The sequence below is a fragment of the Chaetodon trifascialis genome, chromosome 4, assembly GCF_039877785.1.
Source record: "Chaetodon trifascialis isolate fChaTrf1 chromosome 4, fChaTrf1.hap1, whole genome shotgun sequence".
Lineage (NCBI taxonomy): Eukaryota > Metazoa > Chordata > Actinopteri > Chaetodontiformes > Chaetodontidae > Chaetodon > Chaetodon trifascialis.
Window position 1 is genome coordinate 29,357,313 of NC_092059.1, and position 24,114 is coordinate 29,381,426.

The 24,114-nt window shown below is 39.9% G+C and overlaps 1 protein-coding gene across 6 annotated transcripts in view; it reads left to right on the plus strand.

Moving 5' to 3' along the window:
• Nucleotides 1-24,114, plus strand: part of ptprfa (protein tyrosine phosphatase receptor type Fa) — a 365,864-nt gene that overhangs the window by 228,511 nt on the left and 113,239 nt on the right. For 5 of the 6 annotated variants that reach the window (XR_011602126.1, XM_070961026.1, XM_070961028.1 and 2 more), the window contains exons 8-11: nucleotides 5,285-5,554; nucleotides 10,689-11,270; nucleotides 14,358-14,494; nucleotides 15,148-15,292. Coding sequence is in view for 5 of the 6 variants with exons in the window: in XM_070961026.1 (XP_070817127.1) it covers nucleotides 5,285-5,554; nucleotides 10,689-11,270; nucleotides 14,358-14,494; nucleotides 15,148-15,292 (1,134 nt within the window). In the remaining variant the exon portion in view is untranslated. Of the gene's footprint in view, nucleotides 1-5,284; nucleotides 5,555-10,688; nucleotides 11,271-14,357; nucleotides 14,495-15,147; nucleotides 15,293-21,215; nucleotides 21,522-24,114 lie in introns of all 6 variants that reach the window. The other variant, XM_070961030.1, reaches the window with a different exon arrangement.

Sequence of the window (24,114 nt, forward strand, 5' to 3'; positions counted from 1 at the left end):
CGCCCAGGGACCCAGTTCCTTCTTGTCACCATTGGTCAGGTGGTGATCTTCTTGCATGTTTTTAGTGGGGGTATTTTATGGAGGATACCCCAGGTGAACACGGGGAGAACATGCAAACTCCGCACAGAAAGGCCTCTTTCCTTGAGCAGCAGGAAACTGATGGCATCCACAGCTCCCCAGGCAGGAATCGAAACCGTGGACCTTCTAGCTGTGAGGCGACAGTGTTACCACTGTCCCCCAATGTATTAGCACAGTTACTGGTATTGATCAATAATTGTACCGACAATGAAAGTAAATGTCTTTGCTGTTGAGTTGTAAAAATCTTAATTTTAAAATTTTTATCAAAACTCAAACTAGGCATCCTGCAGCATCAAATACATGACCAGACTTTGTAAAAATAAATAAATAAATAAATAAATAAATAAATAAATAAATAAATAAATAAATAAATAAATAAATAAGAACATTTCCCCTGAGCCCAAACCTAACTCATCTTAGAATTTGGCCCTAAATCTTGCCTTTCCCAGCCCTCTGCCTCCTCTCCCCTCTACCTCCTCTTCCTCCACATCATGTTCTCCATTGCTCCTGCAAGGGTATTTGTCGTAATGCCAGCCATCTGCATTCCACAGCCCGCCACTTCCCATGCCAACAGACAATGCTGTTCTTGTATGAGCAGCACCTACAAACTGTGTTCTCTCCTCTACCACAGTAACATTTAGCCCACGCATGTACTCCAAAACTTTCTGAATGTTGTCAGTCATTGTTCAGCCAAACATATTGTGCCATTAACCAGGCCTCAGCTCCAGCTCCACTTCTCACATTACATGTTATTTTTCTGCACCAAGAGGCAGAGTGATAGAATTTGTAACTTGCTCTTCCCCCTCTGTAGTTAAACCAAGACAAAACCCTTAGAAAAGCCTCTGATCCACAGTGTAAGCTTCTCACACCCATACGTCAGCCTGCAGCCTAAATTACACTCTGTGAGTCGGGTTTTCATGACTCTGTGCTCAGCTAAGTCAGGAGAGGTTCACTTATGCAACACAGCTGTCTACATATTTAATGCTCACACAGTACTGTTGCACTAATTCAAATGTAATGTAATGAGGAAGCAGATCTCAGGGGAGATTTATAAGGAAGAGAGCTAACAATAGGGGAGAATCCTTCAGTATTCTCTCCACACATTCTGTGCCTCAGCATCGGGATATGATGGAAAAACTCTCATCTCTTGGTGCATTTTAATCCCTGCAGCCCAGCAGGAAACCTTCGACACTCCAGAGAAATCCAGCTGCATGTCTTTGGCAATTTTCCCCATTTCCAAGTGAAGATGGTGCACCCTAATTTAACATCTTGTAGAGAAAAGTTTGCATAATATCAGTTAATACCATATCAACATCATGGGGCTCAAAGAGGGCAAGCTAAACTAATCCTTTGGTCCCAGATTGCAGTAAAGTGTTCCTGCAAGAAGGCTTTCACTGATGAGATCAAGGGCAGTTCAAACATGATAGGCACGAGGTGTAATCTTAAGATGTCTAAAGGCAAAGATGACCAGATCTATAGTGCATTATGGGAGTATTTATAGTGAATTATAGTGCATTCATAATACTTACACTCAAAACACACCTAATGCTTTCTGATGCACTATATCAACAGTCATGAAACATTAAAGATGTATATACCTATACACACCTCAGCAATCAACTGTTGTAAGCACTTACGTATGCAATAATAGTCCATGCAGTGTGGTAAGTTTTCATTGTATGTGTTAAGTAAAGTGAAGTACATATTGATGCGTGCCTGTACTACTGTACAGATACACAGAGATTTGTTTTTTGTGCTTTATTTCAGCAGCTAGACAAAATTGTACCACTATGCAGCACAAAAATAAAAATGCATTACAACTACAATGAAACATTATGATGAAGCATGAATTATTATAGATGTATTTGACTTTACTAAATACTTACAATGAAAACTTATGATACTGTATTGATTATTATAGCATACAATGAGTCCTTACCACAGTTGATTGTTGAGGTGTGTACAGGTGAGTATTGTTTGCCATAATGTATTATAAACATCCGTCAACCTCCAGTTTTTAAATAGTCAAGAGCATCCATAAGCACTTGAAATTCTTGTTAATTTTAAGTCACATCAGTAATGACTGTTGATATACTACATTAGAAGGCATTATTTGTGTTACTGAGTGTAGTCATAAAACATTATGAGTACCCTCATAACACACTGTAGATGAGCTCTTTATAGACAGTGTTAACATAACGGGCTCTATTTTTGCATGCATCTTTGCATGGCGCAAAGTCAGGTCCCTTCACCGATGGGCTGTGGCGGCGCAGACTTTGGTATTTTCGTGCACTGTGCCACTGGCGAAATTCCTCCCCCTTTTCATCTCAGTCCTACTCAGCGGCACAACTCGGAAGGAGGGAGGGGAGAAGGCGTGGAGTGGGTTTGACACAGCTGAATCCAATCTTCACCAATCACACCAGCTCCTCGCCTCACCTTTAAAAATGCTGCTGGCTTGGCACATGGCGAGTTTCGAGGATGGCTGAGCCCACGCAGGAAACTGTCTGACACCCAAACTTCTCCCAGGAGGAGACTGACGTTCAGTGGCTGTATCTACGGCCTCGTGAAATTTATTTCAATACTGTCTGTCTGTTTAGTGTGGAAAGTTATTGATCGTCAGATGTTTTTTGAACTGATGTAATGGCAAATACTCACTTAATGACAAAGCTGGGCAGCGAGGCGCTCCCTCCTCTCCCGTGCACTCTGCTGCTCTCCCAGTCGACACGGCACATGAAGTTTGGCCTCTCTCCATCTTAAGTCCCTTCATGTGTCCTCCTTGAGTTCATAGTGACATCCACGTCATACAGCCATGTTGTGTAAAATGCAACATACCATGAAGAATGCACCGACACTCTGAGGGCTGCATGTTAATGAACCACCTGTCCGGTCCAGACATCTAAAACGCATTTTGAGAACCCCAAATGTGCGTTCGATGACTGACCGAGCACTGCTGAAAACACCGTTAAAACCACGCTGCCGTCTTGTTGACGGTGTGATATATGGCGTCATCAACCACGTTTTCAGTGGATAGCTGTTATCACCTAGCAGCCACCCATCCAGAGGGGTGTCCCCCGAAAGACTGTAGGGATGCTAGAATTTGCCAGGATGAACGAGTCACGTGCCGACCCGGGGAAAGTGGCATATACGTTTGTCACCAGGCAATTTGAGTCACAGATCACCAGACATCCCTGTTTCACCTGTGTACATTCAGTCAGGTTGAGTGACCATTACACGTGCCGAACGCGCTTTCCATGTGGTCAGATGAGATACTGATCAAAATATATAAATTTAGGTCTGACTGTATGTGCTGACTCAGATAGTTGCATTGAATCGTGGCTGTTGCTAATAATTGATCGCAGTGAAATGCCAGACACTGTGGAAACCTGACTGTGAGGTGTTGGTGACATGAGCGCACGAGCACGAGCGCACACAGAGTTGACCAGGTATGGGGTGGTGAGCTTTCAGCGCACTTTTACGCCGCCAGCATGGACCGAAATGGACCGAAAATCCAAATCCGCCTGCTGATTATGTCGACACCTCCCCCTACTGCGCTGCACGAAAATACCACTTTGTGGGGCGGGGAAAAAAATAGAGCCCATCGTATCATTGTGTTCATATCTGAACATTTCAAAGAGGGCCATCATCGAAAGGGATGAGATACAATGAATCATCAAGATGGGGTTAAAGGTGTATATCATAATGTGCTTGACTGATTAAGTAATATGTTATAACTACCTTTCTGGTAGCCATTGTTTTCCATTCATTGCAATTCATTATTAAAAGCAGCAGCAATAAAAGCAGATTGGCTTGAAATGTTTTCTACTGAAAGCAATTTCACAAAATTAATATGAGACATGATGCTCACCAATGATGCTAGTCTTTACAAATTGATTTTAAAAGCATAAATCCACTGGCCTACTTAGAGGTAGGATTATGGTTCAAATCATCAAAATACTGGAATTGCCAAGGTGCCAAAAAATAAAAAATAAAAAATCAGGCTGTATGCTGGACTGCTGTCCATAACAGTATGCAAACAAAAGCAAAATCTGCAGTATGCCAAAAATACCTGGTTTGGCTAAAATGCATCTTGCTTATTGTGTCCCACAATGCAAAGTGGTCACAACAAATGAACTGTGTAGATTTTGAATATTGGTAGAGTTACCAAAAATTAATGAGGAATAGAACAAGTGTTCCAAAGTTTTCAGAGTTGAAACACTGGAAAGCGTGGTAGCTAAATAGAGGATTTTTGACACATTTTGTTGAAATTAGGCAGCTATTGCCAAGGGGAAATGTTCATAACATATCCAAACCAGTATCAGCATTGACAAGAAATAAAATACCATAAATTAACAAGTTTTATGAAAAGGCACCCGGTTCAATTGAAGCAAGGACAACAGGGATAATACTACACTTTCAAAGCAACGGAAATACCGGGAGGACAAGCTCCAACTCATCTTACATTTGTGGGGAAATAATGCACCAAAACAATCAGTGAAACTGGTTCCTTCCAATTGTCACATAGGCAATATGCACAGTATTAAAATATAGATACGATGAAAAACTACTGAAGCTCTGTTCTGAAGCTCTTTTAGGCTATTTAATGCAAGTTTGGATTTCTACAACGACAATATTTCATCAGTTTGTTACCACACAGTCCGGCCAAAATGTTTGTATGGGTCAGACTTTAGACACAGGTGTGTACATTCTCCCATCAAAATTGTTTTATAGATCACAACTTTTGTGTGGGAGGTGGCATACAACTCTTTCAGGCTCAGTTTTGTGCATACGCAAAGGTTATAAATGAGACCCCAAATGCTAAATATCAATGTAGAATAACATTAATTACATTCTCTAAATTAACATGTAAGCCAAAGGACTAAAAATCTCAACTGAACCCAGATATAATGAGGAGTATTTAGGTAGCAACAGAAAAACACTGCCTATAAATTGGCCTTAATCTGATTTATGCAGAAAAACACACACTCTTTCCATTAAATAGTCTAAAACAAAGTTTAGATTGTGATGGGACAGTAAAACTGTAACAGGCCAAAACTAATATTATTCAGGCTCATTAGCCCTGACAAGTTCACACACACTGTTGCACAGTACAACCCAGGTCAGTCAAACAGGAAGTCAGCACAATGGTCCAGTGATCCCCTACACCTCCTCCTGTGTCCTCTCACACTCCCTTTCTTTACCCCTGCAGTTCGTCGTGTGCCACCCCGTTTCTCCATCCCTCCCAACAATCATGAGGTGATGCCCGGCGGCAGCGTCAACCTGACCTGCGTTGCGGTTGGTGCTCCCATGCCTTATGTCAAGTGGATGAGTGGAGAAGTGGAGCTGACCAGGGAGGAAGAGATGCCAATTGGCCGCAACGTCCTGGAGTTGACCAACATCCGGCAGTCTGCAAACTACACCTGTGTGGCCATATCTTCCCTTGGCATGATTGAGACCACAGCTCAGATCGCTGTCAAAGGTCAGAAACACTCTCTGTGGAGGTTGGTGCATCTAGATAGAATGTGAGCTCACATAGGACAGTGGTGAAAGTGGAAGCAGAAAAAAACATTACTGAATAATTAGATTTAATTGAAGAGAAATTACATGTGTTTGTGGGTGATTTGACATGTTTTCTTGTGCCTGGTGATACAAAATTTTTAGATTCAGTCCTGAAGTTTTAAAGTGTCAGGTTTCTAAAATAATATATATTTATAATAGTCACTTACCCCTATGGTTGTATGGAAGGCCACGGCTGTCAGCCTTAAAAAGCAGTTTGACTTTTCATTCTTGACCATGGCAACAGTATATGTAACAAGCTAACTGTCCGCTTTTTTAGAGCTTTCAACTGTATCCCAAGTTACATTCAGTTGAATGTCCTGAGAAACCTAAAATATAGACACTTCAGTTGATTTGAAATTTAATTTTTCATTCTGCACATAGTGCCATTATTCCTTGCTGCTGTCATTTGTTTTATGGAATGTGGCTGGCACTACCTAACACAAGCTGCTTTACATTGCTCCAAGCTGTTAGGTAGCTACACAAGTTACCACAGCAAGTAGGTGCGTATGTCATCCTCCCACAGGCTCACTAACACATTCTCCTGAAACAGCATGTACAACCCTCACTTTTGAATCTTTAATCTAAACAGTGGCAATTAGGCTTGATAGATAGATAGATAGATAGATAGATAGATAGATAGATAGATAGATAGATAGATAGATAGATAGATAGATAGATAGATAGATAGAGAGAGAGAGAGAGAGAGAGAGATACACTGCAATGACAATAATAATTATGGTAACAGCTAAGTTAATAATAGACATGGTTAATAATAAAACATTAAGGGACAGTATATCGTATGTGTGGGATAGTGTATGTATCTATCAAGATATGATGATATTTGATAGTATATTACATAACAATAATAATACAGATATAATAACAACAGGAATATCACTATTAATTATAGTTGCAGGTCCACAGAAGTAGGCGCAACCATGAGATGAGCTTGATACCTGAAGGCTCTGTCTCCCACTCTGCTTTTAGAGACTTTAGGAACCACAAGTAAGCATGCATTCTGGGACCACAGTGTTCTAGTGGGGTAATAAGGTAATATGAGCTCTTTGAGATAGGATGGTGCTTGATCATTTAGGGCTTTGTAGGTAAGGAGAAGGATTTTCAATTCTATTCTAGATTTTACAGGGAGCCGGTGCAAAAATATGATCTCTTTTCTTAGTTTTTGTCAGAACGGGTGCTGCAGCATTCTGATTCAGCTGGAGAATCTTTAGCAATTTGTTGGGGAAGCTGATAGCATGGAATTGCAATAATCCAGCCTCGAACTATCAAATGCAGAACATTACATAGGTGCAAAAAGGCAGTCCTTGAAATTGTTTGACTTGGGAGTTAAAGGACATGTCCTGATCAAAGAAAACTCCCAAATTCCTTATGGTGGTGTTAGAGGTGGTGCAGGTCATCTAGGTCTTTATGATCCCTAAGACATGTTTGAAGTATAGGTAATTGATTGGTTGCATCTGGCTTCCTTGATAAATATAACCAGATGTCATCTGCATAGCAATGAACATTTAGTTCAGTGTTTCCTGATAATATTATCTATAAGAAGCATACAGGTGCTGGTCATAAAATTGGAATATCATGGAAAAGTTTATTTTTTTCAGTAATTCCATTCAAAAAGTGAAACTTGTATAATGTATACATTCATTTCACACAGACCAACATATTTCAAGTATTTACTTCTTTTAATATTGATGATTATACCTGACAACTAATGAAAACCCCCAATTGAGTATCCCAGAAAATTTGAATATTGTGGAAAAGGTCAATATTGAAGATATCTGGTGCCACACTCTAATCAGCTAATTAACTCAAAACACCTGCAAAGGCCTTTAAATGGTCTCTCAGTCTAGTTCTGTAAGCTACACAATCATGGGGAAGACTGCTGACCTGACAGTTGTCCAAAAGACGATCATTGACACCTTACACAAGGAGGGCAAGTCCCAAAAGGTCATTGCTAAAGAGGCTGGATGTTCACAGAGCTCTGTGTCCAAGCACATTAGTGGAAAGGCAAAGGGAAGGAAAAGATGTGGTAGAAAAAAAGTGTACAAGCAATAGGGATAACCGCACCCTGGAGAGGATAGTGAGACAAAACCCATTCAAAACTGCGGGGGAGATTCACAAAGAGTGGACTGCAGCTGGAGTCAGTGCTTCAAGAACCACTACTCACAGACGTATGTAAGACATGGGTTTCAGCTGTCGCATTGCTTGTGTCAAGCCACTCTTGAACAAGAGACAGCGTCAGAAGCGTCTCACCTGGGCTAAAGACAAAAAGGACTGGACTGCTGCTGAGTGGTCCAAAGTCATATTCTCGGATGAAAGTAAATTTTGCATGTCCTTTGGTAATCAAGGTCCCAGAGTCTGGAGGAAGAGAGGAGAGGCACAGAATCCACGTTGCCTGAGGTCGAGTGTCAAGTTTCCACAGTCAGTGATGGTTTGGGGTGCCATGTCATCTGCTGGTGTTGGTCCACTGTGTTTCCTTAGGTCCAAGGCCAATGCAGCTGTCTATCAGGAAGTTTTGGAGCACTTCATGCTTCCTGCTGCTGACCAACTTTATGGAGATGCAGATTTCATTTTTCAACAGGACTTGGCACCTGCTCACAGTGCCAAAGCTACCAGTACCTGGTTTAAGGACCATGGTATCCCTGTTCTTGATTGGCCAGCAAACTCCCCTGACCTTAACCCCATAGAAAATCTATGGGGTATTGTGAAGAGGAAGATGCAAGATGCCAGACTCAACAACGCAGAAGAGAGCTGAAGGCCACCATCAAAGCAACCTGGGCTCTCATAACACCTGAGCAGTGCCACAGCCTGATTGACTCCATGCCACGCTGCATTGCTGCAGTAATTCAGGCAAAAGGAGCCCCAACTAAGTATTGAGTGCTGTACATGCTCATACTTTTCATGTTTATACTTTTTAGTTGGACAACATTTTTAGAAATCCTTTTTTTGTATCAGTCTTAAGTGATATTCTAATTTTCTGAGATACTGAAATTTGGATTTTCATCAGTTGTTAGTTTAAAATCATCAAAATTAAAGAACTAAACATTTGAAATATATCAGTCTGTGTGTAATGAATGAATATAATATACAAGTTTCACTTTTTGAATGGAATTACTGAAATAAATCAACTTTTCCATGATATTCTAATTTTATGACCAGCACCTGTATAGAGGGCATGGCTCAATAGAGTTTTTACTCTCTGTTGCTGAAATGAAACCTGAGATTGTTCTTGTTTTCCTCTATTAATGATGAATCGGCTGCCCTGGCCTTCCTATATGTTCTAAGACTACCCTGTCAAGGTTAAATGAAATTCTTCCATGTTGGTGAATCGCCATTTCCTTTGTTTTCATGATGCTTACTTTAATTTGTCAGTTTAGGGTGTATACCATGGAGCGTGGACCATGTGTCATACCATAACCTCCTGCTCCATGTTATCTTCTTTTTTAGAGGGGCAAGACTAAGCAAAAAGCTTTTGAATAAATTTTATTGGCTTAGGTTTAGGTTTATTAATTTGACCGGGGGGAGCAGCTTCATTGAGGCTAACATACTAACAGAGGTTAGTATTTCATGCTCCTGAATGATTCATTTGTGCATGCAGATTACTAAATTGTGCTTTCAGATTCCTTATTTTTTTGTTCCTGAATTATTGGGCAACTTCAGCATTGCTTGGTAGGTTAATTACTGGAGTCCAAAATCAGACTGAAGCTGCATTTAGATTAGATTGTCTGAGATCTGACAGCTGTAACTGGTTATCACAGGTCAATCCTTTAATAATAAGAAGTAGTAGTTTTCACTGGATGATGTAATATGAAAGAGAAACCAGGATTTAATGTTTTGATTTTGGACACACATACATTGATAGACATATTTAGATTTTGCTTGTTTGCCTATTAACAATGTTGTATTATCTGTGACATCCCTTAATGATAAGATAAGATGAGATAAAAACTTTATTGATTCCACGCCAGGGAAATTAAGTTGTTACAGCCAGCAAAGTATTTTTTAAAAAAAATTTAAAATAGGCAAAAACAGATAGAGATAAAACGGATACAGGATAAAAATAAAAAATAAACTATGTATATGTATATTCTGTACAGATTACAAACAAAGACTGTTGCCATTTGTGAACAATCTGCCAATGCCAAAATATGTTGAATTGCACCTAGAAATACTGTTGCATAAAAAAGAACATTGAATTGTATGAGTCAAATGTGGATAATGAATTCAGTGTTTGTACTATAGCACATTCGAAAAAAAGATACAACACAATTAAACAAAAAATAGCACAAGAAATAATGGATATGAGCATACATTAGCATATATAACAGCAGTATAAAAACAGTAGGTTTTTGATGTTGAAATGGAAAACAGCATCAACATAGTACTACATTACATGATGCCGGAGTTAAACAGTCTGATGGCTGTTGGAATGAAGGACCTGCGGTAGAGTTCTGTCTTAGATGCAGCAGTTGTTGCTGAAGGAGCTGATTAAGCATTAAGCAATATTAAACATTAACCATATGTCAACATTCATTTTCTGTTGTACACACAAATTATCTACTGTAATACGTAAGGGTACATATTAAGAGAACTATGTCCACAATTAATTCTTTGTTTATTCCTTCCTGTGTGCATGACTGAGTAATGTTTTGCTCCATGACACTATAGGTTCCATATCAAATTGCGAAATAGTTTTGTTATTTTTTAAAACTTGAGGACAGTAGCTCTGCTGCATGATCCTCAAATATATGCACTTGCCATAGGTAGACTACAGATGGATTTACATAAGATTCCATGCACCCCTCTGACTGGCAACATAATACATGATCTCAGCGTGCTTGCCCTGTGTTGACTAGGAGAGCACAGAGAAAGGCTCCTGAATGATAATTAACAGTTAGACTGGCAGTGTTGAAGAGCTCCATGTATCCAGGCTGCAGTGGGTGTTCCTTCTGCCAGACCTCCATGCCAGAGAGAGGTAAGAAATAGGAGACTATAGGGACTTGTTTTTCTGACTGTCTTGTGTCTCTACTTTCTAATAGCCCTGCCCAAGCAGCCCAGCTCCCTCATTGTGACAGAAACCACAGCCACCAGTGTAACCCTGACTTGGGACTCTGGCAACCCAGAACCGGTGTCCTACTATGTCATCCAGTACCATGCCAAACTGTCTGAAAATGGCTTCCAGGAAGTAGACGGAGTGGCCACAACCCGATACAGCATTGGTGGCCTCAGCCCCTTCTCTGAATATGAGTTTCGTGTCATGGCCGTCAACAATGTCGGGCGGGGGCCTCCCAGCAATATTGTGGACACCCGTACAAGCGAGCAAGCACCCTCATCACCTCCTATTCACGTCCAGGCACGCATGTTGAGCTCCAGCACCATGCTGGTCCAGTGGGAACCTCCAGAGGAATCCAACGGCCAAATCCGGGGCTACAGAGTCTACTACAGCCCCGACCATGATGCTCCACTTAGCGCCTGGCAAATACACAACACAGATGATAGCCAGCTCACTACCATCTCAGGCCTCACCACAGATATCACCTACAGTCTGAGGGTGTTGGGCTTCACATCTGTGGGAGACGGGCCTCCCTCTGATGTTCTGCAGATCAAGACTCAGCAGGGAGGTATGAACATGCTCAATATGTCACTGCCAAGTAACAGCGCAAGAAAACTCTGAAAATGTTACAGTCACATTGCATTTTAAGCAGTGTGCCAGGGGTCAGATTGCTTTGTGGCAACAGGAGTAGTGTCACACAGCAATACAAGAATCATTCAGATAATTTACCAAAGAAACATAAGCAAATACACAAAGTAAAGACACAATGCAAAGACCTGCATTCACAATATTTCTCATTAATTGATTATTTGGCCACTTGAATCACCTTATAAAGTGGCAGATGTGTAAGCAGTTGTCAATTTACTCATCCAGCAGACACAGAGCAACATTATCATTAATTTGGAGCTGTGTTTCTGTCAACATGATGAATTTAAGTTCAAATTTCATTGTCTTTTTAACTTCTGCAACTTCTCCTAAGAGCATTATCTGCCTCTTTAGCATTCTTCACCACCTTGTGCTAACTTTAGCTGTGTCCTAGTTCCATATTAAACATTAATTGTGAGCAGGTTTTGAGTATGTAGTTTAATGTAATATATTCACATTTGAAAAGTGATGAAAGTATATTCCAAACAGTCAGTATGCATACTCAAAACGCTTTTGGACTATGCTGTTGGTACATACAATGTCTTGCATTGCAATGCTTAAAGGAAACTAAAGGGCTACTCTCAGCTTCAAAATTGTGCACAAATCATGGATAATAGTATGACAACTACAAAAGGATAAAAGAAAATGGACTGTGAATGATAAATGGACTTTATTTTAAATAGCACCGACCACTCACAGCGGTTTTACAACACAAGTCTGCATTCACCCACTCACACACACATTCAAAAAGTGGCCAAGCCACCTGCTCATTACAAGCATTATCCATTCACACACACTCACACACCGACATGTAGACTGCCAAGGCCAGGGATCGAAACACCAACCTTCTTTGTAGATTGAAGATGTAGATTGTCTGGTGCACTAACTGCAAAAGCAGTATACTATAACAAATAGCTTCAAGTAAAGGCACTTGATTACATTGCAGCTGTGGTGCTGGCGATGTTGAAACACTAACACCAAAAAAACAGCAGTGTGACTGTCAACAGCTAAATGTCACTGCTACATGTAGCACCTCTAAATTACACCTCCATGACTTCAATAATTATTGTGCAATGAGAGAGTGGTGTAATTTGAATTGACACCTGGCTGTTTTCATCAAGCTACCCATGTACTTATGTTGAATACTAAATGCATACATGCAAGAACCTATTGCTAGTAGCAGAAATGACTGGAATAAATGCAGTCATACTATGTTGAAAAACAGAGCTGTAATGTGAAACATTAGTCTGTCAAATATTCACCAGCTGAGATGAACACAGTAATTTACTGTACAAGGATACTCAGGAGCATATATTGTATATGTGGGTGTGTGTGTAATATAAAGGTCTGACACACTTGATCCTCAAGGACAAAGTGGCTGCATGGATGCAGAGGAATGAGAGCCTATTTTTCAATGTTCTCAGCTTACTGTGCTGCAACAGAAGAAAAAGCTGCCCAAGCGACCCACACAATTTATGGAAATCAGCACCCTTACAGACTGACAAAAATGAATATAAATATGATATTTAATAAATATATTATATAAGATAAATAAATACTATATAAAAATATTATATTTTTTTTTTAGTGCTGTCAAAAATATCGCGTTATTAACGCGTTAACGCAAATCAATTTTAACGGCGGAATTTTTTTTATCGCGCGATCAACGCTCTTTCTGAGCGTTGAACTTGTAGTTTTTTATAAGCTGTGGCCACTGCTAGTAACGTTACAAAAACTACAGGATCCGATTGTAAACCGGAAACAAAACAATAGGCACGCCCCCACGCATGTCTTGCCTGCTCACTAGCCGTAAAAAATTTTTTAAAAAAGGCCTGTGTGGACATCAAGCGCGAAAGGCCGAAAATGGATGCGAGCAAGATTCTGAATGGAAAGTTTAGTTTCAGAAAGTTGCCAGATGGTTTGACTGACAAGACCAAAGTTATCTGTGTGTATTGTTGGTGTGAAATGAATTATCACCGTAGCACATCCAGTCTGAAATACCACTTGATGGCCAAACACATGGCGAATGCGAATTCTCTGCCGCCTCCTTGTCAAAACCAGGCAACAATGGATGGCTTTTGACAGAGGCATATGGATGTTATTATGTTCAAAGGAAACTTAAGAAAGGAAAGTTTAAGCCATGGTTTAACTCCGCTGAGTCCTAGTTAACAATGATCTTGTAAAAGTGAAGACCCCTGTCTGTGAATGTAGAGGGGATTTAAAGCTGCAACTTATTTTTTCAGCCCCCCAGGGGCAGTGGAACACAGACAAGTTTGCAACAGTTGCCTATTTACACCTCCACAGGCAAGGAGCGAAATTAGCATTCATGTTTGTGTCACTCTAATGAAGTCCAATATTTGCTCCAATTTGCTTTGTTGTGGTTTTCACCAAATCCTGAGAAAAATATCTGTCTCGTTAACTGCTAGTGTCTTAAGTTGGTCTGCCTGCTGTTTGGTGCCAGTTTTCATGCTGTTTTAGAGTGAGGAAACATATGTGGAACAACCGTCAAACACAAGTCACAAGTTATTTTTATCTTGAAACATGTCTGGAGGGTATCTTCAATATAAAAAAATTGCAGCTTTGAGAAAAGCTTTTCTAAATAAGTTACTTGACAGTTGCTGCTTTGTTGCCTCACCTCAGCTCCACCATACTTTGCTATAATTAGGAGTTTAGGGTCCAATAATGGAAAAACATGGTTGTAAGGAGTAAAGCCAAGACCAAGCTTCAATCAACCAGAAAACACTGTATAACATCACAGTGTGGCTGTAACAATGGTGTTTAAAGATGCTGTGGCCACCCATATTAGCATAACATGCCTCAGTAAATTCCTGGCAGTCATGGACATGAAACACACATCACATCAGATGATTTTACCTAATATCTAGCTTCTCTATGCCTGGCCTCCCACTTCATCCCCTGATGCCCTTACTTTGTATTTCCACCGTTGAATATACCCTTCACTGCTTGTTTCTTTCTTTTCGTCCATTCATCTCTTTGTTTCTGCCTGCAGTTCCTGCTCAGCCATCTGGTTTTGAGGCAGAGGCCGAGCTAGACTCACGCATCATGCTCTCATGGCTTTGGCCTGTCCAGGACCCCATCATTAGTTTTGAACTACTCTACTGGGAGGCCAGCAATCCCACAGACAAGGTAAATGCCACCTTAAAAACACTTATCTTCCAATTAGGTCATTTGATGGGATGGACTTTACACTTAATACATGTGCAATATATTGCATTTCTTTGTTGTCTTTGTTTTGTTGTTTGGTGAATGTAAAGCCTTTATGTTGATGCCTGTGGCAAATGGCTAATGTAGTATGTGTGTGTCTTATGTACTATATGTTCTACAGCTGATTGCATGTTTGTGTTGATATATATAATTTTATAAGTGATTGCTTTAACATCTATCACATTCTTTAGAGTATACAGTTTCAGGCTCCATTTAAAACTGCTTGAGCTGCATTTATTTGCTGTTGCTTGTTCCTGCGGCAACCCTGGTGTCCCTGCAGGAGTCATTTAAGAATAGTTATAAATGGTTCCAGCTTAAATTTACTGCAGTTTCATTTTGCCCAGATGAAATGGTTAGATGACCTATCTGCCAAGATCCAGTAACAACCTCTGAGCTAGCAGCGGACACACTAAAAATGCCATTACCCTAACCTGGTTGCTAATGCTGGTTTTTTATGGGGGTTTAGCTCTTTAATACCAGGGCTTGGCTCCCAAAGTACAAATGTTCCACTAAAAAACACATTTGTGTGTGTGTACCATGACCTTCATGATTTCATGGTTTTCATCTCTCCACAGCATCATGTCATTTTTGACCCAGCAGGCTCCTATGCAGTTGATGGTCTAAAGCCAGATACAATCTACATGTTTTGCCTGGCAGCAAGATCTGACATGGGTTTAGGAGTTTTTACTCAACCTATAAAGGCCAGGACTGCCCAATCCAGTAAGTACTGCAGCCTTCTGATGTAAACTTTGGTTCAGTTTATTTTGTTCAGATGAAAAGAAGTCTATTGTTGACTTTTAGTTCTTGTTCACTTTATGTTGACAATAACTTAATACAAGTGAACCAAGAGAAGTAAACATCAGGTCATATGGACTGACAGGTAAGTTCACTGGACAGTGTTGGTGATGTCATTCATCATCAGTGATACATGGACACCATTAGCAGGTCATGCTGCACTTTAACTGAGGGCCATAGTAGTCGAGCATGTATGTTTGTGTGTGTGCGTGTAGGACCTGTCCCCCCCCACTAACTCCCCAGCTGTAGAAATTATCAGATTGTACCATGTGTAATCTTGCCTGAGTTAAACTGCCGCGGTGAAAAATGCCAGATTTACATTTTTTTAAACATTATCCATTGTTTCAGTGGCCTTTTTTTTTGCCCCACTGTTACTGATATGGCAGGAGACAAAAAAAAAAGGATACTGAGTCTAAAAATCTCAATCAATCAAAACCCACCTTGTACATTTTGTAAGTGTACAAAATGAATCAAAATAGTATTTCCCCATCCCTGAAACAAGTAGGATTCAAGCACAACACCACTTTGTTAGTGGACCCCCATAATGATATCTAAACTTAGAAAATTATATGAGAGCTCTAAAAAATGTTAAATCTGTTTCTGTTTATGCAATTTAGGATGAGATATGAGGCTTGTTTTACCCAATATGAGCTGCTCTGAGGACAAACACCACAAAGACACAGCTTAACAGGAGCAGCACATTAGAGCAATGCCAATATTGGTCTAGAACAATGAAAACATTACCTGAACTAAGAAAAAGAAAACACTGGCATTGAAAACACTACTGGAAAAATTGGTACTGAAAAATGTTCCACTGAAAAAAATACATTTTGATATTTCTTGTATGTTGATGTTTTTTTCAAAGACCATTGTCTGATTTTTTCTTCATGTCTGTCTTTTTTCAAGTCTGTTCATCTGCTGTTTTTCAAACATAACTTAATATTAGCTACAGTATGATAGCTGACATTAGCTAATGTTAGCACTTGTTCCAGCAGACCTCCACCAGACCAGCTTATGCATACAAGGAGAACAGTGAAGTAAGGGGCTGGACCCAAATGTAGGACACCAAGTCAGAGTTGGTGCAGTACAAACAATTTAATAACAGAACTAAAGTAACAAAGGCTTACAGGTATGATGAAGCAGGCAAAGGGCAAATCCAAAGAAACAAGTCCAAACAGACAAAACAATCAAAAAAAGGGAGAAGAAATCCAAAAACAAGGTCCAGGGAAAAAAAGAAAACAATAGTCCATTTTAGTCTCACAATAGTTTTCATTTGTTTTTGCATTTGGCCCAGTATAATGTGTCAGAAGTACGAAGCTACATACAAAAGATACTAGTGGAGACTGTGTCTGGAATGGCCGCAATGTCTAAATATTTTGATTGGGGAATCAACCTGAAACAATACCACACTCATCCCAACCCCAGCTGGTCAACATTAGGCCTGACCTGATTACCTTGGTTAAATGGAATTTGAATGGCACGATATTTACATCATTGTCTTATTTAATTTTAGAAGACTAGAATGCATGTGGACAAACAGCAGGGATTCATTTTACATTGACACATCAGGAGGGGGATGATAAGGCCTAAGGTAAACCAGCATACTTCTGGATAATGTCTAGTTTCAAGAAAATAATATTGATGAAATAAGACTCATCCTCACCCAGCAATGGGAAATCAGAGAAATCACATCTGGCTCCATCACAACAGCCCAGGTTAAGCTATTGCCCTAGACGAGGACTGTGTTCCTCCTCCATCAGTGATGTTCAGTGAAGATTCTGACCGTATCATTTGCAAAATGACGATAAATTAATACTGATACTTTATTGTTTAAAAAAAAAAAAAAAAAAAAAAAGAATTTTCACTTTATTTTAATGTGTTTTGTAAACAGGCAATATTGTTTCAGTTTTAGTTTTCCTGAAAATATGTTTTTATTTAATTCGGTTGATGACATTTTATTTATTTGGTTTTGTTTCAATTTCAATTTGCAATAATAACCTTGCTGGTGGTTTGAGAGTTTCAAGTGAACTTGGTGGTGGTCATGTCAGTGGCTTCAGAGCAGAGCATTCTCAAATCTCACTCTTCTTGCCTCTCCCCTCAAATCCCTCCTCTTGAAACAGTGACAGAATGTTCAAACTAAAAACCTGTCACACTGAAAAATAACTGACATGAAAAATTCTGAAGATCATCATTGAAAAACACATCAAAATACAAACAAAATCAGCATGAAATACATGTTTTATTTTTCAGTAGAACAGTCTTAAGTGCCAGGATTTGTTTCAATGCCAGTGTCTCCTTTTTCAGTTCACGTTTTGTTTAGGATGCCAAATTTTATTTTTGATGCCAACATTGAAAGTCACTGTTCTAGCCCCATACTGCAGCAGCTTCAGTCCCTTGGCTACACAGGATGAGTTCAGGCTTAGTAGTTGTCTAAACTTGTGATTGGATCACCCAAGACACATCATGATCCCATCACTCAATCCAGAAGACAGTAGAAAACAGAACAGTAAAATAAGGTTGACATGCTGCTGGACTGTTTAAAATGGGAGTGTATCTGTTCCATCAGACACATGTGGGACAGACAACTGAAACTGTGGCTGTTTTCAACCAAAGGCCGTTCTCATAAGTATGGCCCATTACTAGCTGGTACAGCCGGGCTGTATGGCTTCGGGATGGTTAAATCCCCTAGACTACATTCATCTTGCAGGTACCTTTTGTGCTGTGACAGCCAATGTGAAAATTAGGTTGTAGTGCCTTTAGCATACCAGCTACCAGGAGTGCTTGAGGTTCCAAAATGAAGGATTTTCTTTTGTGGTCTTTCTGATAGAGTGGAGATGCATGATGGTAGATTGTGTGTTTTAGATGGCTTTTTTTAATCTGAAAATGTTTTATCATGTTTGCGCTTTTTTGTGCTTTTCCATTTTGGTTTTGTCTGTGGACCAATACTCCTTGTGTGCATGTGAAGAGGTGAATGGAAAGTTTTTAGTATTATACATTAAATTGCCTGTGAAGTGGGAACCAGAATAGTGAAAGCTCTCATGATTTTGTTGTTGCATTTAGGTCATTCAAGCATATACACATTAAATGCTGTGTGGAACTGTCATTTACAGTATGATGAATTCAGAGAGTATTAATTCATACATAGGCATATATCAAAGAGAGATTGGAGGTTTTGGGACTGTCACCCATTTTCTAAATGTAAGAAGAGACTTGCTTTTATACAGAGCTTTGTCACTTCTTGCACATGAATAAGGCAGTAGAACCTCCTATTCTGAACCAGCCTTTCGTGTGTGCTCAAACTATTAGAACATACTAATAGTAGCAGCAGACAGGCTGTGTACTGTAGCTCACAGTACTGTGTTATTGCAATCTCTATGTGTTTTGTAAAATCATATCTGTTAACATTGGGATTTTAAAGTACAGGAAATTTTCCAGCAAATGATCATGTAAAACATGACATAGAGTGTGCTGATATGCAGGACTTTGAATTCTGCTGTTCGGTCTCTGTTCCCACACTTGTACCTTCTGTATTTATGACAGCTCCCAGAAGGAGTCAAAGCCGTCTCTCAACTACTTGTTTTACCTGTGAAATATCTGAGCCAGCAGTCACATTGCAGACCAAAGAGTTTCAAACTAGTTGCTTTGATTTCCAGTTTCTCATCACTGTTCTGGCAGCCAAACCCATTATTTCAGGAAACTCCCTAACAGGTCTAAAACACCGACCACATCTGTCACATACTGCTTATCTAACTCCCTCCTCTTATCATCTATCTGGCAAACCCAGTTGTCTTTGTCCTGTTTATTTGCTGTATATAACTGGAGCTTGTCAGAGTATAATTCTTAAAACTGACTAGCCAACAGGGGCGATAAATAGATGATCTCATCACTCAACCTTTGTTGTTTACTGCCTGCCAAGGCTAAATATCTTTTTTTTCTGTGGTTAGAACAAACCATCCTGTTTAAATCTTCTGTTTTTGGTTCAGATAGTGATGAAAAGTTATTTTCCTCTCAGTAAATACAACTATGCCATAAGTAGCTGTTTTTTGTATTAATTGAATTTTCTCACAATTTGCTAATTCATTGAGATTATGTAAATTTTTTTAATTTAGGAATTAATCTGAAATTAATATTCTGAGCAATTATTTTTGGATTTTTTTTATTAGATAATGATGAGTTGTCATAGAAGGAAGGGGTGGGACTGGGACTGCTGAGACTGCTGCAGCTAACATGTAGGAGGCACATGTAAAAAGGTATCGTCGGTACCGTCTTTCACCTCATGTTAGACTGTTCTGTTTTTGTTTGAAATAAAGATGAATCAGCCAAATGAAGGCAACAGAAGCAGCCACTGCGTTGTGACTTGGACTGTTTATTGTGTGTGTCAAGGTGGCACAGTTTAAAAAAAGTTTAAAGAATAAGCCACAGTAATGGCAGTCTCGGCCCATGAATCCATGCTCTGCTTCTCAACATGGCACCTCTTTCTTTTCATCCCAATAACACAAGCTTCTGTAGGATCATTGTTTTTTGCCCAAATTTTTATTAATTTTCTCTTACAGCCACCCACCTTCACTTCAGGTTTGGTATTATCCATAACCCCATTTCTATTTGCAACTTTAATGGGCAGCAGTGGTTCTCTCACACATGGATCTCTGTCTTTGATCTATTGCACCCTGCATGGGTGCCTCCAAAGGTTGTTGTATGTGTGATAGAATTACAGCTGCATTTGCGCATCTCTTTCAACTCCTTAAGAGCACCTCTGCTGCAGGCGAAACCAGCCTCCAACACTGTTCAAACAGTAACCTCACTGGGTGCACACACTCTTCTGGGGCTGCTGAACCACAGGCGAGTGTGATAACAGCCCCCTGTGTTACCCCCCCCCACCTGCTCCACACTCATTTCAACTCTTGGTTTTGCTGTTGCATTTTGCTATATTCTGCTCTTGTGTGTGATAGTGCATAAATTCATTCATTCAGTTGGTGAAACTTCACACTGCATTAGTTAATGTATATTTCTATGTCAAATCACCATTGCTTCAGGGAGCCACAGTGTGAAGTATCACCTTTGTTTTTGTCTGCCCTCTGGACTGTGAAGATGATTTGCAGAAGTCTATCAATTCACCAAAAATGTGTTTTGTTTAGCATTGCGCTCACTTCATCAAGAGATCAAAACATATTACATACATACATACATACATACATACATACATACATACATATTAAATCCTAACAATTAAGCATCTGCTTTCAACTTGACTTCTAAAAGTTATATTTATATACAACTTATTTGATTATCGGTATGGTTTGTAGAAAACGTAATGCTTCCCAAATTACTCACCAAGGTCTTTACTGAGATCTGAGAACACTGCGACATAGTTGGTCAGATGGTTAGACAGACTGAAAACAAATTTTTAGGCTTGTCAGATTTTTCTGGAGGAGAAAATGAAGGTGAATGGTCCATTGTAAACAATTTTCCTGATACAACTATTTAGCTCCTGTACATACTATGATTTTGCAAGCCAGCAGTTTTTAAGTGCAGTGAGGGATAATAACCAATATTTCAAGCTCACTTTAAGTTTTACTTCCAAATAATAATCAATATTGATATGATAATTGAACACTGTGTGGGCTGCAATTGGGCTTTCTCCTAAACATAACGGCAAATCAAATTAGTACGATATAAACAACATTTGTAGGACAGAGGTTAGTCAGTTTACATGGTCAAACCCAGCTCGTCTGTTTCTGTAACACATGTCTGAAGCACTTTATCTCTCAGCAGTCCAGAGGGTCAGTTGCTCTGTCATCCATTATCCACCCTGCTTGACCATGACCCTCCCTCCTCCTCCTCCTATCAGCCCCTTCAGCCCCTCCCCAGGAGGTTCGCTTACTCAGCCTCAGCTCCACCAGCATCAAGGTGAGTTGGGTGGCACCTCCCACAGACAGCCGCCATGGGGAGATAGTGTGCTACTCCCTAGCCTACCAAGCAGTCACAGGGGAGGATATGGAGCGCCACCAGGTGTCAGGGATTGCTGCTGATGTCACCAGCTATGTGCTGGAGGGCCTGGAGAAGTGGACTGAATATTTGGTGTGGGTGAGGGCTCACACTAATGTGGGGCCCAGCCCAGAGAGCCTCACAGCCAACATCAGAACCAAGGAAGATGGTATGTTGATGATGTCATTGGGAGCAGCCTGAGCCTGAAATACTAACCCTGCAATACTACTCTGGTCCTCTCTTGCTCCTGCAGTTCAAACTCTAACTAAATTTGTGATACTTAGAAAAAGCAAAACACAGTGAAGTACTTTTTCCTACAAGAAATGAATTACATGAGCATGAGCATGGCATATTTGGTTTATTAAATCTGTCCATTTTACCTAAACATAATTACTGCCTGAAACCTGTTTAACTTAAGCACCAAAACTCCAGAAAGTAGAAAATAAAAAAATAAAACACTGGTTTAGTTGCAGCCATAGATCCTCTTTGTGGTACACTCAAATAGACACTGTGGTAGACAGCAATGCACACTGCCATCCATTTATTTAAAGTCAACAGAATTACAAAACTGCCCATCCCAAGACTATTGGTATTAGCAGTAAGTAGTGGTTGCTGGGGTCTGGATAAATGATATACACGTTTTATGAGCTTTGTTTGACCAGTCAGACATCCAGTGCTGCAACTTGGCCTGGTCCTACAGAAAGTGCCTCTGCCTCTGAGGCAGGGAGGTTATGGGACAATGGCCCTGAAGCTCAGGTACCAAACTAAATATAAGGTTCTATGGTTAGTGACTGAAACACAGGTGAAGTTAGTCAGTTGGTGAAAAGGTTCCTGGTGCCTTGGAAGAGTTCAAAAAACAAATATGTGGCAATAAACTGCAGCAGTTTTCACTTGAATTGTTTAATTTTACATTAATTAATAAAATGCTATAATCCAAACCATTATCCCTTAGGAATTAAGCTGTGTGAAATTAGCCATAATAGATTATTATTAACACATGATTTAAATCCAATGCCAACATTTAGTTTCAGTGCAGGAAGTAGTACAACAAAGTGAAGAGGTCAGTGTGGTGGATGTAGTGCATCCAGCCTTTATGTGGAAGTCAGAGTTATACTATTCATTCACTGACCTTAACCAAGGGTTCTGGTTGGAACGTTTACCACACCATAACCAGAGTTTATTTACCACACCATAACCAGAGTTTATTTACCACACCATAACCAGAGTTTATTTACCACACCATAACCAGAGTTTATTTACCACACCATAACCAGAGTTTATTTACCACACCATAACCAGAGTTTATTTACCATAGCCATAATCTTTGGTACTGGTTTGTATAAAAACAGAAAATTCTAAAGGAGGGCCAATGTTTTACTTGTCAATATTTCACAATTTACCCTTTCTTCACAGTATGCAATTTAATTACATGCCATGCTATGATTTCTTTGCATTTCATGATGGAGATATGTAATTATATGCCACAGTACAAGCTTGTGCTCATTTCACAACATTTTGTAAGACTTTAGCTGCCACTGATCTTCTGCCTGCCTCTCTCTGCCAGTCTGCCTGTCTTTTTCCCAGCATGATAGCATGGGTCTAGCCTGCTGGACTGCTGCCTTGTTAGGAAAACTGTCTGGAGAATTGCCGGAGTGGCAACATGACATGCTCTTTCTCTCTTCAGGCAGACAGCAGGTCTGAGGCGTGAGCTAAATGGCCACTATGATTCAGTTTATAGAGAGGCTCTGCCATTCATGCTTCACATTCATTATTACTGTCACTGAAGACAACTCAGAAGCAGAATGCAACAACGCCCCCAATGCTCATAGCTTTATAGGACGAGTGTGTAAGATTTAGGGGGCTCTATTGGCACAATATTTCAGAAATTGAATATAATATTCAAAAGAATGGACAAACCAAACAAACTGGACAATGTCATGGAGGTTTAGAAAGTATGGCAGCATACTATGGAATCTCTCCTCTGTTTAAGCTCACTGTTCTGACCAGCTCCGGCCTCTGACTGCTTACAAATGATCTCCAGCTCTGCCTTTGCCATCTTCTTGATTCCTTCCTTTCATTTTACCCTAATCAAATTAGTCATAGCAATTTCTGCATTAATTTCACTACATCATGCTCTTATTGTATTCAAACTGTATGTATGCAAGTATAAGAGGAAAATAGAAAGAGTGATTGTGCTTGTGTGCGTGTGTGTATTTTTATGGCATGAAAAGCAGATCTGTCTGCTCTCTGTTCATTGAGTATTCAAAGCTGTTTGATTTGATAAGCAGTGCACTGATTCATTAGTTAATCCCCAAACCCTACGATGACAGAAACATCCAAATAGTGTTTACTTTCCCGTCAGTGGTGGGTGAATGGTCACATGCTTTTCATTTAATGACAATGACAGGTTCATTTACCAACTTACTACAAGGGGGGCAAAGTTAATTTGAGCAAGCTTTACTGTTATTTAACCACAACCTTATGCTTGATCTTGACCGAGTTATTTAAAGGAATACTTTTAGCACTTTCTTTCTGAGAGATGTTCAAGTTGAGATAAACATTTTGTGTGAAGTACAGAACTGAAGTCAGAGCATGGTTAGCCTAGCTTTGCATAAAGACTGGAAGCACAAGGGAAGAGCTATCCTGACGGTCCAAACTTCAAACATTCACTGAGCAAGATCTCACAAACTAGCTAACACTGATTAACATGTTACACCTGGTTTGTTTATTCTCTACCCAAAAAGAAATGTAAAAACAACGAG